The sequence below is a fragment of the Amphiura filiformis genome, chromosome 12, assembly GCF_039555335.1.
Source record: "Amphiura filiformis chromosome 12, Afil_fr2py, whole genome shotgun sequence".
NCBI classification, from domain to species: Eukaryota; Metazoa; Echinodermata; class Ophiuroidea; order Amphilepidida; family Amphiuridae; genus Amphiura; species Amphiura filiformis.
The window spans coordinates 1,908,097-1,924,296 of record NC_092639.1 but is presented as its reverse complement, the minus strand read 5'-3'; the positions used below and the strand labels follow the sequence as shown (position 1 = coordinate 1,924,296).

General features: G+C 39.3%; 2 protein-coding genes across 3 annotated transcripts in view; one reads left to right on the top strand and one right to left on the bottom strand.

Moving 5' to 3' along the window:
* Positions 1-4,220, bottom strand: part of LOC140165637 (SAP30-binding protein-like) — a 28,735-nt gene extending 24,515 nt beyond the window's left edge. Inside the window, exon 1 of the mRNA XM_072188930.1 lies at positions 4,124-4,220. The gene's annotated coding sequence lies outside the window, so the exon portion shown is untranslated. The remainder of the gene's footprint in view (positions 1-4,123) is intronic.
* A 526-nt stretch (positions 4,221-4,746) lies between these two features.
* The window catches only part of LOC140165633 (kinesin-like protein KIF27), a 78,741-nt gene continuing 67,287 nt past the window's right edge, over positions 4,747-16,200 (top strand). For both annotated transcript variants that reach the window (XM_072188923.1, XM_072188921.1), the window contains exons 1-3: positions 4,747-4,839; positions 13,870-14,077; positions 14,917-15,054. In XM_072188923.1, coding sequence (XP_072045024.1) covers positions 13,970-14,077; positions 14,917-15,054 — 246 coding nt within the window. In that variant the 5' untranslated portion in view covers positions 4,747-4,839; positions 13,870-13,969. The remainder of the gene's footprint in view (positions 4,840-13,869; positions 14,078-14,916; positions 15,055-16,200) is intronic.

Sequence of the window (16,200 nt, the reverse complement as noted above, 5' to 3'; positions counted from 1 at the left end):
TTTTTTCATTGAAAAACTCACGGTTTGGATACTATCCACCAGAGTACACCTTTTCACTGATACAATGGGGGGGGGGAGGTAATTTGTTTGAGGGGGCACCCTTTAAAATGTTTAATTATCTAAGCACTAGCTGGTGCATTCACCCCCCGAAAATGTTTTTGAGCAGGCACCCTTTGGAGCACTGGCTGGCGATGCTCCCTATTCCGAAGATCATTGCGGAAACTCTAGGGCCAGTTCACTTGATCATCATAATGGGGTCACTCCTGCTCAAGTATGAACCCCCTGCCCCTTCCCCCAGCTTAAGTTTTGTCTTTGAGCAGGCACCCTTTGGAGCACTGGCTGGCGATGTTCCCTATTCCGAAGATCATTGCGAAACTCGAGGGCCAGTTCACTTGATCATCAGAATGGGGTCACTCCTGCTCAAGTATGAACCCGCCCCTTCCCCCAGCTTAAGTTTTGTCTTTGAGCAGGCACCCTTTGGAGCACTGGCTGGCGATGCTCCCTATTCCAAGATCATTGCGGAAACTCAAGGCCAGTTCACTTGATCATCAGAATGGGGTCACTCCTGCTCAAGTATGAACCCGCCCCCTTCCCCCAGCTTAAGTTTTGTCTTTGAGCAGGCACCCTTTGGAGCACTGGCTGGCGCATGCTCCCTATTCCGAAGATCATTGCGGAAACTCGATTTTCGAGGGCCAGTTCACTTGATCATCAGAATGGGGTCACTCCTGCTCAAGTATGAACCCCCTTCCCCAGCTTAAGTTTTGTCTTTGAGCAGGCACCCTTTGGAGCACTGGCTGGCGCATGCTCCCTATTCCGAAGATCATTGCGGAAACTCGAGGGCCAGTTCACTTGATCATGATGGGGTCACTCCTGCTCAAGTTAACCCCCCCCCCATGACGTAGCGTCATATGAGTACATCCCCCCCATCAATTTGAACATTTAGAAAATCAAATAGGAAAATGGCCAAAAAAGCCCTGTGTCCCCCCGCCATCATACCCGATGTGCCTACCAGCCCTCGAATTAACCCACGGCACCGACGGCATATTGCCGTGGTGCCCACCCCATTGCCGCAATGCCCTCAAAATATGTCCTTTACCGACGGCAGTCACTTGCCGTGCCCCTAAATGAAGTTGCCGTGGGTGCCCTAGCCGGCCAGCCCTGCCCCTTCATTATAAAATCATTAACATGTACTGGTTAAATCCCAGCAAAATTGTGGAAAATTAAATCGAAAATCTTGAACACGATCGCTATTTTGAGCATCGTAACCCAGCTATCAATCACAGTATACACAATAGTTTGTTGTGAATTAATATTCATTACCCCTATGTATTACATATTCAGCCAATCACATCGGCTTATACATCATCTGATTACTAGAAATCTGACTTCATTTTCTCGATTGGTCAGAGAAATACCTTAACGTACTATCGACCAATCAGAAACGCTGTTAGTAACTAAAGCTTCCTCGACCTCGCGCCGATGTCGTGAACAAAATCTGAGCGCTGGGCAAATCAATTGTTCTCTCGATTATCAAACATTGTCTTCCCGATGGCGATACCCTTCCGGTATCGTCTTATCTTGTACATGTGAGCCCATCTCTAGATATGTTTTGCACGAAATAGTTTTTATCCCGGCGAATTTGATCAATATTATTACCAAAGTTACAGCTGTTTCATCGCTACATTTCGAGTCAGTGTTGCAGCTCAGAACTAGGGATCGCAAAATTTAAGTAAATTAAACTGTATTATAAAGCAGGTTTTTTAAGCAATCAGGTTAGTTTTAGTGCAAAGTTGTGAGTCGAACTTTACTTTGGTGTCGAATTCAGTGACGGTAATTTGCATCTATTCACTTTTGAAAAATTGCCTTGATGCCCTTCTCAAATTTTCAACAGTTGCCTTGATGCCCTTTTGAAATATTACAAATTGCCGTGCTGCCTTGCCTTTTCAGTGAAAATCCACAGCAATTATCAACTTGCCCTAAAAAGTTGCCGTGCCCCTTCAGATCCTTAATTCGAGGGCTGGTGCCTACCCCCAGTCATTCAGCATCTGTCATAGTAAAAAAGCGCTATGCACGATGGGATAGGAATAGGAAAGATCCAAATTTGCTTCTTCGACTCATAGTCGGCACAGAATGAGAATCTATCCCAGCATCCACAGTGCTGAGAGCCCATTCAATTAGTATACGCAAACCACGCCGGGTTAAACATGTTCACTCACTGGCAAAAGTCGCAGAATTCGTACTACACGAAGTCCCCAGTTCACTCACTTTTTGCTCAAGGCATCCATCCATTCTCATCAAACCAAACATTTATATACAAAAACTACCTTTATTTACCGCATGCTCCATTTAACTTACCGCTCAACTCCGTTATTTAGATATTTGGAGAGCAATTTCCGAAAAAAATTAGATCGAAATCGTCACTTTCAAACCCACTAGAAAGTCGCCAAAATTTGTCGCGATCACGTGCGAATCATCTGACCTCTTAATATGATCAAGTTTAACCTTTTGACTTGACCTGTCCTTGTAAGCTTTGGAACTGTTTCTAACTCGATATTCTAATTCCCCCAAAAATATTTTTCAAAAACATCGCCGTAAAATTTACTACCGGTAATGAATTTCCAAAATGGCGCCGGGTGCGCGATTTCCCTATGCTGAGAGAGGCTGAATATTGCGCATGCTCAGGTAAGGAATGCTCACATACCTATCTTAACTAAGTAAGTAAGTAAATGAAAATGTGCAACGCTTTTGTCGTTTTGAACTTTTGGGAGACAGAACAAAAAAATGATGGAGCCTATTCTTGACTGTGTAATATTCCTTCAACCAGCTACCGTGCGGTAACAGTCTTATACGATGGACAGATAGTATCAGTTTGTGAATGAGGACATCGTATAAGTTCCTTGTACTACACAGACCCACAGACCCTAGAAGGGGTCTTGCGCAGGGTTCACAGTTTTTCGCGTTTTCGCGTCCAGGACGCTTTTTAAACTCATTGGACCCAGAAAAAGTAAGATTTTGTAACCTGAATGGGTCCAGCAGACTGCTTGGACCCGGAAAAAAATCCCATCCAAGAAATAGAAAATATCATCATAGATCGTCAAATGCGATAACCCAGCTCAATCAGTTCACAGCAATATGTTTTTAACAACTTTTCATTCATAAATTACATTCAATTACTAACATTGTACTAAAACCGCTGCAACATAATGCATACCCCATCGCTATTTCATGCACAGATATTTGATCAGCGATACGAGTGGAACTGCAGAAGAGGTTGACTGGCGATGTTTTTCGGATCGTTCAAATATTATGTTACAATACCATAATAATGTCAACAAAACATGGTCAATTCCTGGTGACATCGCGAAAACACGTTTTCGCGAAAACACGTTTTCGCGGTAATTGTATTTTCAACCGAGCAAATACAACAAAATAAACAAATAATTAGATGATTAAAGTAGTGCATGTTATTAGGTAGTAATTGTACAGACCTTCATTTTTAAGGAGCTCTATAGCTCCGGAGCTCCTCGGAGAGCTCCTGACAACATTTCAGGAGTGCTATTTATCAAGCTCCTCATTTCTTGAAAATATCATGTTTTAAATGCTAAACATTGTAAATTGAGCTCCTTGTTGAGCTCCATGATAAAGTCAGTGGAGTAATTAATAGAGCTCCACCAGTTTTTAGAAATGAAGGTCTGATTGTAGTTCTTTACGAGAAAGGCGGCTGATCGCGGTAAGTCGTCTTTTACCCAGTAATTTGGATCGACTTTGGTAAGTTTTGGTTGCCGAATTCGCATTACTTCAACATTTTTCATGTGCGCCAGTACTGAAAAAACATTTCCGGGTGTTTCTGAAGTTCTGTACATGGACCCACAAAATTCAATTTGGGACCCGCAAATTTCAACTAAATAGGATCTGAATGGGTCCAGCATAAAAAAGTGGACCCGGTTATTTGAGAGCAAACTGTGAACCCTGGTCTTGCGGCAGGCATGCCTGTTGAATTCGTCTACCAAAAAGTCCAAATCTACACGACGCTACTTTTCCTATCATGTTTTGAGCATAATCCAGAAGGGTAAAATCTACGAAACTTAACCACTAGTTAAACATAGATGTAATTTATACATACTTTATAATCAATTAAGTTTTGAACGTTCTGAGAGCCCAAAATTAGGCAGAAAATCGACCCCACTTCACAGTCTTCGGACGTTCGTTCCGTTCTGCAATAATTGGTAGTGATACTGTTCTATCTAAAAATATATTGTTAAAAATATTTGCCATTTTGCTTTTATCAAAATACTATTTTGTAATTTTTCGAATAAATTTATATATTTTTTTTTTTTTAAATATTTCTAGTATAATTTTAATTCTTATATCAAATAAAATGATAAATTTTATGTACTAATATTTTTATATAAATAACTAACTAATAAACCTCATTTACAAACTCTTTAGCAAGTACACGATACACACTTGTTCTTAAAAGTCATATATAGCGATTATTTCAGTTTTGTTAAAGAGTTTGTATACATGTTTTTTGATGAAGAAATTTTTATTTTATGTTAGAAGTGATATAATGAAAGTAATATCAATTCTAAGATGATTAGTTAATTTTCACTCATTTAAGTATTTAAATACAATAAAGACAAGTTTATGATGATAAATAAATTAAAAATTATGCGAAATATTTGGAACGAAAAATAATATTCCATTTGGCTTTCTAGAATTACTGACTTGTAAACAATGTAAAGTTATTTTCATGTTTTTGTGGTGAATCATACAGAAAAACATCTGCTTTTTCCAGGTCGATTGTTGCAGTTCTATTCTTTACGTATTAATTTTCAAGTAAGTAAATAGCAGGCTTTATTGAAACCCTATTGTGTGGAATTCTTTGTTGCTTTAATGTACATAAATGCATGAATGTCTAGCATGCATATGATATTATGTTTGAATCTCATCATATTTGTCAGTTCATCATGAGTTTTAATACAATGTATGTCTGAGTCTGATAATACTTTACTATAGAAAAAATATTGTTACTCCGCGACTAATCATGCTATGTGCTAACTACATGCGCGTACAACGCTACTCTACGACTACGCGTCCATATTAGCGAGGCTATCTGCGTACAACTGCTTACTACTATATACGCACAGCTAGACTGCCTAACTAGCCTGTATCTCGTTTCGGCCAAATACGTCTGTAATACATACCTGTTTTTAATGACTTTGCAACAATGTTTCTATTGTCAGCAATAACAGCTTGCATTCATACTTTTGAGTTTATATGGTGAATTTTCGTACACATCATAAATAAGTGAAATCAGAATATCCTGAAAGGAATTTAGGTAACGTATTCAACGACACTGACCTCGCAGCAGCTAATGTTTTCATGTAAACATGGCGTCATTAGACATTTTTAGCCTACGTTTCGTATCCTACTATCGGATCGTTGAAACAACAAAACCTCAATCCCGCCTCATTCACGAATTCACTCACCTTCCTACACCACCAGTTGAAATAAAACTCGAAACATCCCGTATTATTCCTCAAAACTACATGCACCTTCATTAATAAAAAATTGAAATCCTAGTAGAAATCCGTTATCGAAAATTGTTTGATATAAAACGTCAACAAAAGTAATTTTTCTGAAGAGTAGATACCGTGTGTCAAAATGGCGGCCGCAGCCCCGCAGTCGCATCCCCCTAGCTTTGTACGTGTACCCAGGTCACGGTATGTCTACGTGACGAACAGTCAAGGTCAGAGGACAGCGCAACCTGTCTGCTGTCATGCCGTAATATAATGGCTCCGCCCAATGAACGGCGCTGTCAATCATCCTTATTCACAATCGCTTTGTCGAACAGACTTTTACGCAGGTAAGAGCTCACGCTGTCCTCACTTTAGCGATTAGGATCGACGAAGCGCCAGGCCGACACAATCTGGTTGTGTAGGAGACTATCATCGTGATGCCCTCGTGATGCCCACGTTGGAACCATTGGATTACGGAAGAAATATTCATACCAGGACTGAAGCAAATGTGGCCATTTCTATGTTTGTACCGGGCAAGTACCGGACATTTTTCAACACGGAGCTAGCGGAAATTACTACAAATTCGTCCAAGGTAAGCAAAGGTTTGGGGATCGCATTTTTAACTTTGACTAAACTGTTTCGGAGTTAAGGCACGCTAAAAGTAGACCATTTCGGGGCTGTATTTGGTGTACATGTGACGCTTTGAACAAGAGTAAAAACTACCACTTATTCGCTATTGCTGAAGTATACTCGCCGAATCATGTACCAATACACAAGGTATTGGTACATGAGATCAGGTATATACGCACAGCCACGCAAAGTCAAAGAGTGCACGATTTCCTGACGTTGCATTTACAAATATTACAGATTTTACTACAATTCTTAAGCAGGTGGGTCAAAATGTTGGGGCTTTTATTATTTTAAAAATATAAAAGAATACAAATTTCGTATTTTTATCATCAATTAATGATTAGATTTCGAAGTTTTGTCTGCGTCCACATGCATGTGACATGGACGCAAAATACTTGATTAGCCATGTGAACTTGCTTCCAAATTTGTAAAATACGCGTCTGGACGTAATGACGCACACTAACAGGAAGCCTGCTACAGTATAAGTCTGATTGAGTTCCATAAACAAGGCAGAGAAGTATAGTTCCAATAATTTTCAATTTCCCAAGGAGCTATGTGTATGTGTCGCTGCGATTTAGCGTGCATTCATCACCATATTCACATGTACATGTACATAGTCGTGGAGTGGACTTTTCGCTGCTCATAAAAATCACTTAAATATTTCTTTGGACAAAAGCTGATGCGTAGAAGAGCAATCACAGATGACATACATGTACATCAGTGACACAGGTTTCTAAAGTGAGTATTTTACTAGATATACTAATGCAAACTTTCCAAAATAAAACCCTGGAAGCACCCTACGGGAGTACCTACAACTTGAGAACAAGTCCTCAAACGTTCGAAATTTGTAGTTACTACAACTAGCCAGAGAAGATGATTAATGATATGATTTAAGGGGGTACTACACCCTGCCAAATGTTGTGCCTATTTTTGCATTTTTCTCAAAAATTATAGCGCATTGGTGACAAGTAAAATATGTATATTATAGGGGCAAGGACTACAACTACTGCACTGTAAATTTTATTTCAGTACAGACAACAGTTGTAGAGTTACAGTCAAAAATGAGGGAAAACCAGTATTTGATCAATAAATCAATAATTACTTGCCTTGAGTTGCTGAATTTTCAGTGCAGTAGTTGTAGTCATTGCCCTTATAATGTATATCTTACTTGTATGAAATGCGCTATAATTTTTTAGAAAAATGCAAAAATAGGCACAAAATTGTGCAGGGGTGTAGTACCCCCTTAAGGGCTCATATTGAAATTCCCTTACACAGGAAGGTGTGCGCCATCCTGCAGCTTTCCTGTGCTAGCCTTCTTTGTTAAAATCCTGGGCAGGGTGTATCACTGATGCATATAATCCATCCGCTTTATGACAGAGCTTTCCTGAGGCGCCGCTTAGCGAGGGAATCCTGCCTTCTTTCTGTGTGGAATATATTTATATGTGTGCATCCGTCATTTGACGCTAGCTCTAGGAATAAGGTATTCTGTCGGGACAGCATCTGGGCTACTTCTAGTCTTGGGGCCAAGCTTCACGTGGCTCACGGTTCGTGTTGTGAACAACAGAAACTGGCTGTGAAGGAGGCTAAATATCGATGTTGATCACTCCAAATTCAATTTTGGAAAAACTAACACTTGACTTCCACTCTGTAGACTTAGAAACTTGTTTGATTCCACTGACTATTTGCGATCGAAATATACTCAACACCAATGACAGAAATCATCAACAAAAAAATCGAACCAAGGATTCACTCAACCATGAGTCGCATCATCAACTGGAAGTGATGTGTCACGGACCAACAGAATACTATTAAAGATGATCCAAGTCTGATAGGTTCAGTGGCTTCACGAATCAAGACTTCCTAACTCCAAATCATTGTCCAACGACGGTGGACCTTTAAGCTTTTATCATGAATAATTGCCACTTGTTAGGAATGAAATTGTACAAAATAATGCAAGCCTACTGAGATGTTGATGCATCTAATGCACATGCCCCGGGGGTGCATGTGATGCATCTACAATGTATGTCTCAATACAAGTGCATTATTTTGTACAATTTCTCAAGCAACAAGTGATACGCATTTATTATTACCTACACAAGAAAAATCCCATGATTTTTGTTATTTTTATTAAAAAAATTGTCAAAGCAAAAAATGAACGCTTACGAAAGTTCTGCACATTCTATGTGGAGTGGGTACCCATGTAATTATTATACAATATTTATGCACACCTCATATTTTACTAACTGTTTATTCTCATTGTCTAGGAATGTGAATGGCATAAATGACCAAGAACGATTTTAATTAAAATAATGTATGAGACGGACATGTAAATTTTGGATTCAGGCAGAGCCAGAGGTTGTAGGACACACAGTTATGCATTGGTCGTGATTTGTAGTACACATTTTGAACTTGTTTTAAAATGATTAAATCGACAACACAATATTTTGTAAACAAATATGAAATTCCATGGATATCAAGACAAGACCCTATGTATTCCAAAACTGTGATCAAACAGTTCAAAATGTAGGCAAAATGAGTGTACTGCACAACTTTTTTGCTTGTGCATGACTCTTGAAGCTTGACATTACTGCTACACTATTCAGCAAATTACTTCAGCGTGTCCGTCTGCCTTTTCTGATTATCGCTTAAAAAGAACTAGGTCACGCATTGCTACACAGCTTGTCCAGTGAATGAGGTGCCGATGTGATGATGATGTGATTCAATTAGCCAATCAGAATACCACTTTTGTATACGCCATAAACTGCGCCAAATTTACAGACTGCTACAGTTCTCTGCTGAAAAGTATAGAAATTGTATGTGTTTGCTCTATTTCCAGTTTAGACAGACTATCATAATGCACTAAGACATTTCTCCAACAAGAACAAATTCCAGGTACATCATAATGACTCTATTATAATACAACAATATCAGATGCCCAATCCTACTTCTCAGGTTTTTGATTTTACTTTGTTTCTACCAGGTGGTGGTCGCCGTGCATCCTCTAAATTCAGATTTTCATCGTCAACCGTGTAATTGAATGGGATTGTTTTGAAATTTTAAAAGGCTTGAAATATTACAAACAAATAGACCTATGTTAATAAATAATATAAATACAAGCTAAAACCATGGGGTTCGATAATGAACCCCACAAAACTAACCGAGTATATGGAAAATGCCATACGGCCGGGCGATTTCACAAGTTGCCGGCTCTATCATGCCACTCGCCGCCTGGTTTCTACCATATATGCACAGCACAATCCCTTTGGGACAAGACGAGCTTATAGGAATAATCAAGACTGCAATACTCAAATGTGAATTTAAAAATCCAAAACTTATAATATACTCACCTATCTGATGAGATCACTTTAATTTAATATCCGCCTGATTGGTACACTATGGACCACAATGGCCTAATCCCAGCGGCGTAGTTCAATAACCTCAATTAAACAATCATAGTGCAAAATTTGACCTCAAGTTGCAGAGTATGAGTATGAGTTTTTGTACCCAAATTTCTAAGATCATTCAATGAACAGGTACAAATTTATTGGGGTTAAAGAACTGTGCCCTGATAGATGAAATGATATGTATTCCAGTATAATATGTGGAAGTTTGGTCTTTGCCAGAGTTGAAAATAAACATTGCATGATATTATGCACAAACTAATTACATATACATCAATAATGTTGAGAACTGTAGCAGCTGTAGTGAAAGCAAGATTGTGAAATATCACACCTTTCACAATAGAAATTAACATTACATGTAACACCATTATAAAGTTTATTGTATCTATACAATAAACAAATTTACCTCCTGTGAAAGAGTCTAACCCTGGTCCATAGCTTGTGCTTGGACAAATCAATATGATTGATTTATTGATTGGTTGCCTAGTAATGGCTTTATATAAGCAGGTGTATAAGGACCAATGAGGTTTAAGGTCTATTGTTTGAAGTAGCCAATGGGAAGTGGTTAATAACCCTCTGACACTGCCAGTGGGTCAAGAATTAGGCACATTTTTATCTGTCATGGAAGGAGAAGGTTGGATCTCCAATGTGAAGACAATTTTCCCACCCACCACACCCAAAAATTTAGGTCATATCCCAGTATTCAATACCTTTATGGACAGTCACTTGGGAGCATTAGTTGGCTGGGAAGGCATCCATATCGTACGGGGTTTAGAGGTACATAGACCTAAAGGGTATTGCAGTCTGCGTTTTAATGGTAGCTTCTGGGCATGGGCAAATTACCAGGAAGAGGGCGGTTAAGCTGACCAAGGGAGAGGATTCAATAAGTGCACATTTTAACTTCTCTTGGAGAGGTTAGGCCACATTTGGGTATACAGATCTAGGTGTTCAGGAAATCACTTTAAAAAGGGTTCTGTAGCTTGCTGGTTAATACATTGCTGTTAACTTCTTTTAAAAGTTGGACCACACTTGGCGAGTGTGGAAAGGGCTTGAGAATACCCTGGAGGGCCCGTCTCTATCTTACATGAAATTAATTTGGGTTAACTTCTCTGCAAGGAGAGGAGTTGGGCCACACTTGTGTGTGGGCCAGGGAAATTCCCGGAGGGCCCCGTATCTTTGAGGTTATTTTGGATTAACTTATGCGAAAAGAGAAGTGGGGCCACACTTGCATGTGTGCAAAGGGGCCGAGGAAATTCCCTGGAGGGCCCTGTAGCTTACGAGGAATTTGGGTTAACTTCTTTGCGAGACAAGAAGTGGGGCCACACTTGCGTGCAGCGCAAAAAGGGCTCGGGGTAATACCCTGGAGGGCCCCATATTCATTAATTCATTTTCATCCATTCATTTCTTTCATGCATTTAAAATGTATTGTACAAGGAATTAACTTGGGTTAACTTCTCTCTGAGAAGTTGGCCCCGTATTAAATTCCTTCATTTTCATTCATTCATTTATTCTTCATTGCATTTCATTTATGCATCTTACAAGGAATTAATTTTGGTTAACTTATCTATGATAAGATAAGATTGGGCCACACTTGTGTGTGTGCAAAAGGGCCCGGAAAATTCCCTGGAGGGTCCGTGATCTTATACAAGGAATTAAGTTGGGTTAACTTCTCTGCGAGAAGTTGGGCCACACTTTGTTCGGAGAGGCTCCGTACCTTACGGGTAAGTAGTGTAGGCATGAGCTCGGGAAATTACCGGGATGGCCCCGTATCTACGGGCGAGTAATTTAGGAATTGGCTCGGGAAATTCCCGGGAGGGCCCCGTATCTTACGGGTGAGCAAACACTGTGTGTAGATGGGGACAGACTCTGTATTTAGGGGAAAGTAAAGATTATCCAGGTCAGAAATTGTATGCGGTAAAAAGGGACAGGGCCACAAATTTAATCTTGAATCCAATTATATGAAAATAATTGGATCACCATAGGTAATTGTATAAGTGTTTACAAATAGTAATAATTAAGTAACTAATAAATTTGAGAAATAGTGCATGAGAAGTTGAACGAAATATGTCAAATATCAGATTACTTTCCTGAATGTTTCCGGCTTCAGGAAAGTAGGATTAATGTATATGCACTTTTCTAAGGAATTTATATTAAAGGATTGACTCAATAAATGTATGTAAACTTCTCTGGAGAAATTTTCTCTTGAAAAGTTAAGCCAAGTTTGATGTATTATAACGGTACCCTTTGGGTCCGTATTTTATTGGATAAGCTGAAGTTAAATCCAATTCTGGTTTACAAATAAATGGAGATACTCCTGACAGATATGCCAGCAAAACTTTTGAGTAAAATGTGCCTCATTTCATCTGGGGGTAATCAGTATTATACTATGGAATCAAGGTTCGATTTAACTGGTGTCGTGGAGCAAAATGCTCCCCATTTTGGACAACCTGCTACACAAATTTCAGCTTGTATAGTAATTTTTTACAATGTAAACATATGCTAATATTATAAGAACATTGCCTAAATAAGGTTTTCGCTAAAAATTGCTAGTAAATTGAACCCTGTATAGAATACTTTAATAAACATAGCATATCAGGAAAAAAATAAGCAGACACACCAAGGGCAATTGCCTTTATGTGCCCATGCCATTGGTGCCAAGGCATTAGCCAGAGGGGTGTCCTGGTGTCATTTGGACACCCTGTTTTCAATTTGGACACCCTAAAATTTTGATTTTAATAATGGAGTGAATAGGAAGTGGGCACCCTGATTTTGTAGAATATAAGGTATTTTTGACCATTTTGGACACCCAAAAGACACTCCTCTGGCTAATGCCATGCTTGGTGGCCCTGCATGCAAAATGTGTAGCTTTGGATGTATTTTTAGCGTGTGATTGCAGATACCTTTACATGCAGATGCCTTAACATATTAATTTATGATGAGAACAGTAAACGATTGGAACAATTTAAAACACACAGATATAACAAGTATTTAATACAGACCCAATTCAGTTCAAACCAGAAGTCACTAAGCACATCATTTTACATGCATGTCTAACTCCATAATTGGGAAGTTATGCTAAAGAAGTCCACAACTCTTCAATACACCAGGCATCCGAATAAAGTCTGCACAATGCACTTGGTCATTTGCTTCCACCTGAGATCTTTGTCCAGTATAAATTCAGATTCATCACACACTAAAATGTGACCGTCCACGGCGAATGAGCCGTAAATTCCTCCCCGGTCAATTTTGTTTTATTTCGTGTTTAAAAATAAACATCATAAACTTAAAATGGTATATCATTTGACTTCAAACGATATCCAGAAGCGGGGTTATGGTTTGTTCAACTTTGCTCCTTCAACAAAATTATAGCTTTTTTCGTTTCTACGTGTGTCTCTATTTCCACATTGCTGGCAATAAATATCAAACAGTCATAATTGGCGGTCATTTCAAATCATCCCCAAGTCAACGAGGTTTAAGAAGGTTCTCTCATTGTTAATTGTTGGTTATGCATACCTATACAAAATACAATGCCTGGTAACCCACCACTTGAAAAGGATTTAGCAAAAGCAAACAAAGACCAGAGCTATTAAAAGTTCTATAGCCATCTAAGGTAGAAGCTTATTATCCACTTCAATAATAGGATTATTGATTGGTGTTGTGACTATCAAAATAAGACAGATGTCGCTCCAGCTTAAGTTACCGATGAATACGACCTTCGTACACATTTTACACCGTATCTCAGAATTCAATTTAGGGAATTTACGGCTCGTTTGGGTCACAAATATTGTATACGTTAGTAGGCTTACATTTCACTCAGTAGTAGAGAAGAAGACGTACATTGTACCAGCACAGGACACTCAGACATAAACAAACTAAATGACATTGCAACTGATAGTGAGACTATAGGTTCCTGTGACCAGTCATTGTCCTTAAAGACATTGCACATCCCAGTTCCAGCAGTGCAAGCTCTGCTCAGCTGACTCTAGCTCAAGGGTCTGCTGGGTAATATAAGGGCATTAACTTGGCATGCTGGTTTACGTCACTCATATCAGCTGTTCCTAGCCTGAAAGTAGGATGGAGTGCCCAATCAATGATGATTTAATCTCTGAGGGAAGCAGGATGGTTGGGATCCCATAAACTGGTTTAACCCACCAGAGTCTGGTCCTAAGACTAGAAACCTCTAGAAACCCAAGACAAGGCTGGGAATGCAGCTCAAAAAATACTTCCCGAGACATCTTCAAAGAGGCTCCGAAGGTACTGTGCTGGTGATCTACCAATGAATTACTTCTCTATAATTTACATGGTTTTTTTTTCAGATCCAGCTGTTCAATGATTTTTGATCTGACAATGGATGGTCCCTAGCTCACAGCCAAGGCAAACACCTGTTAACAACAGAATTGTAAACTTGACATCTCTATGTCATCCTCTTCCTCATCAGTGGAGTCTGATCATCATTCATCCGTCCATTCATCTGTGTGTACAGCAGCAGACATGCAAGAGGTACCAGTGAGAGTTGCAGTCAGGGTGAGTATTCTGGGTTATGGTACCTCATATTAGTAAATTCTATAATTTTCATATAGAAATCTGGTTTTAGAATGCTTGAACAGCAAACTTTGATGAGGCTTCTTTTAAAAGCTTCATGGTTTTGTAGCCGTTAGTCGGCTGTATTCCATAGTGGCGTATAGTGATTTTTGGTCATTTTTTTTAAAAATTGGCACATATGTTTTTAATGATGTTCTTTTTCATTTTTCTAAGTCTCATCAGTCAAATAAGTAATTAATTAATTAAATGTGTCGTATAGCTACAAAGTGAAATTTTGTGTTTTCCATAGTGGCGTATCGACCATACATGTACGCCACTTTTTATACACATTTTATAATTATGAAATATCGGCAAAAACATTGTATGTCATAGTGGCGTACACGTATCGGACCTATACGCCACTATGGAATACAAACGACGAAAAGTAACGCCATAGGGATTACACGGCGACCGAGGTGGCGTAAGGTTAACATTAGGTTAGGGTATTGCGTTTTGTTTGTTTTCCATAGTGACGTATAGTTTTGTGCTTTTTATTTTCAGTTTGCCAGCAATAGTATGTATTTATTTCTTTTGAAAAATATATAGCAATAAAATCTATTTAGTTTACTACAGAAATTTCACATCATTTACAAAATATAATGAATGTCTGATTTACACAACTCGATTTTAAATTGGCATTTCTTCAAACCCGATTTTCTCGAAAAGTTGTTTATTCATGGGCGCCCACTATACGCCACTATGGAATACAGACGACGAAAGAAGAGTCACATCCTTACATGTGGTTGCTGATATATGTTTCTCTCGTTTCCCTTACCATATAGGTGCGTCCTCTACTACCTCAAGAGCGACTTCATCACCATCAGCTGTGCGTCAAAGTGCTTCCTAACAAAAACCAGATCATCGTAGGCAAGGACAGGGCCTTCACATTTGACCATGTGTTGTCATCAAGAACATCACAGGTAAGTGAAAACGACAAGAATTGTTTGAAGCATGGATCTAAAACTTTGTGCTCTGGGCTCTCTCTCTCTCGCTCTCTGGGTCAGATGGCGCAGGATTGCACTGCTGTGGTCTTCACAAGAGTACGCCATCTACTTCTATCAAAAGCCACACATATTGCACCATACACTGGGCCTCAAGGAAGAACAGATGATTAATTGTGTTTTCAACTGATTGAGTGTCCCAGGTTAAAGAAGAAATAAAACAAACAAACAAACAAACATTCCGTGTGATGAAACGTCCTTCACATCATTTGTCCAAGATGTTGATGGACGTCCCCTTCCACGATGGCCTTCCACGGCTCCCTGAAGAATCTGCTTCTCAACTCCACCATCCTTTCTTACAATGTGGCCAAAGTAGCGCAATTTCCTCTCAATGATGGACTTTTTGCGTTAGATTTACTACCTAGGCGTGAGATTATACTACCTTGGCGTGAGACCGTGAGAAAGTGACTCAATGCGTGAGAGTTGACAGCCCTGTGCATCTATCTTTTTCCTGTCATTCTTTGCCATTGCCCAGGATTCGCATCCATATGTAGCAACTGAGAAGACTGTTGCACGAAGCAACCGTACCTTTAGGTTGATTGATAAACCACAACTCTTCCAGATCTTTGACATACTCTGAGTTGTTGTCCTTGCCATAAGCTAATCTTCTTTTGATCTCAGATGTGCTATTACCTTTGTTCACATAACTTTGTGCACATAACTGATAATTGTGAAGCTGTGGCAGGTTGCAGTACCAGCCTTTTAAAGCCAGTTGAGTGATGTAGTGTTGGTCATGTTACCTATATGGTGTTAAAGGCCTATAGCAATTTGCTGAATCAAAACACCCTATTCATCCAAATTCAGATTTGTGCACAAGCATAGATGTGCTACTGAAGCGGACAATTGGCAAGCATGAAAGCAATCGGCAAAAGGCAAGATTGGACAATATATACTTGTGTATCAAATTGGGCATTGTACAGCACTAGCAGTAGCCATTAGCCATTTACACTGTCAGAGAGAGTTAGTTACCTGTCTTATGCAATATTGTGATCAAAACGACCTGTATTATAATTGTGGATTGTTTGGTGGTGCAGACAAAAAAATTTGACAGTAAATCGCTAAGTA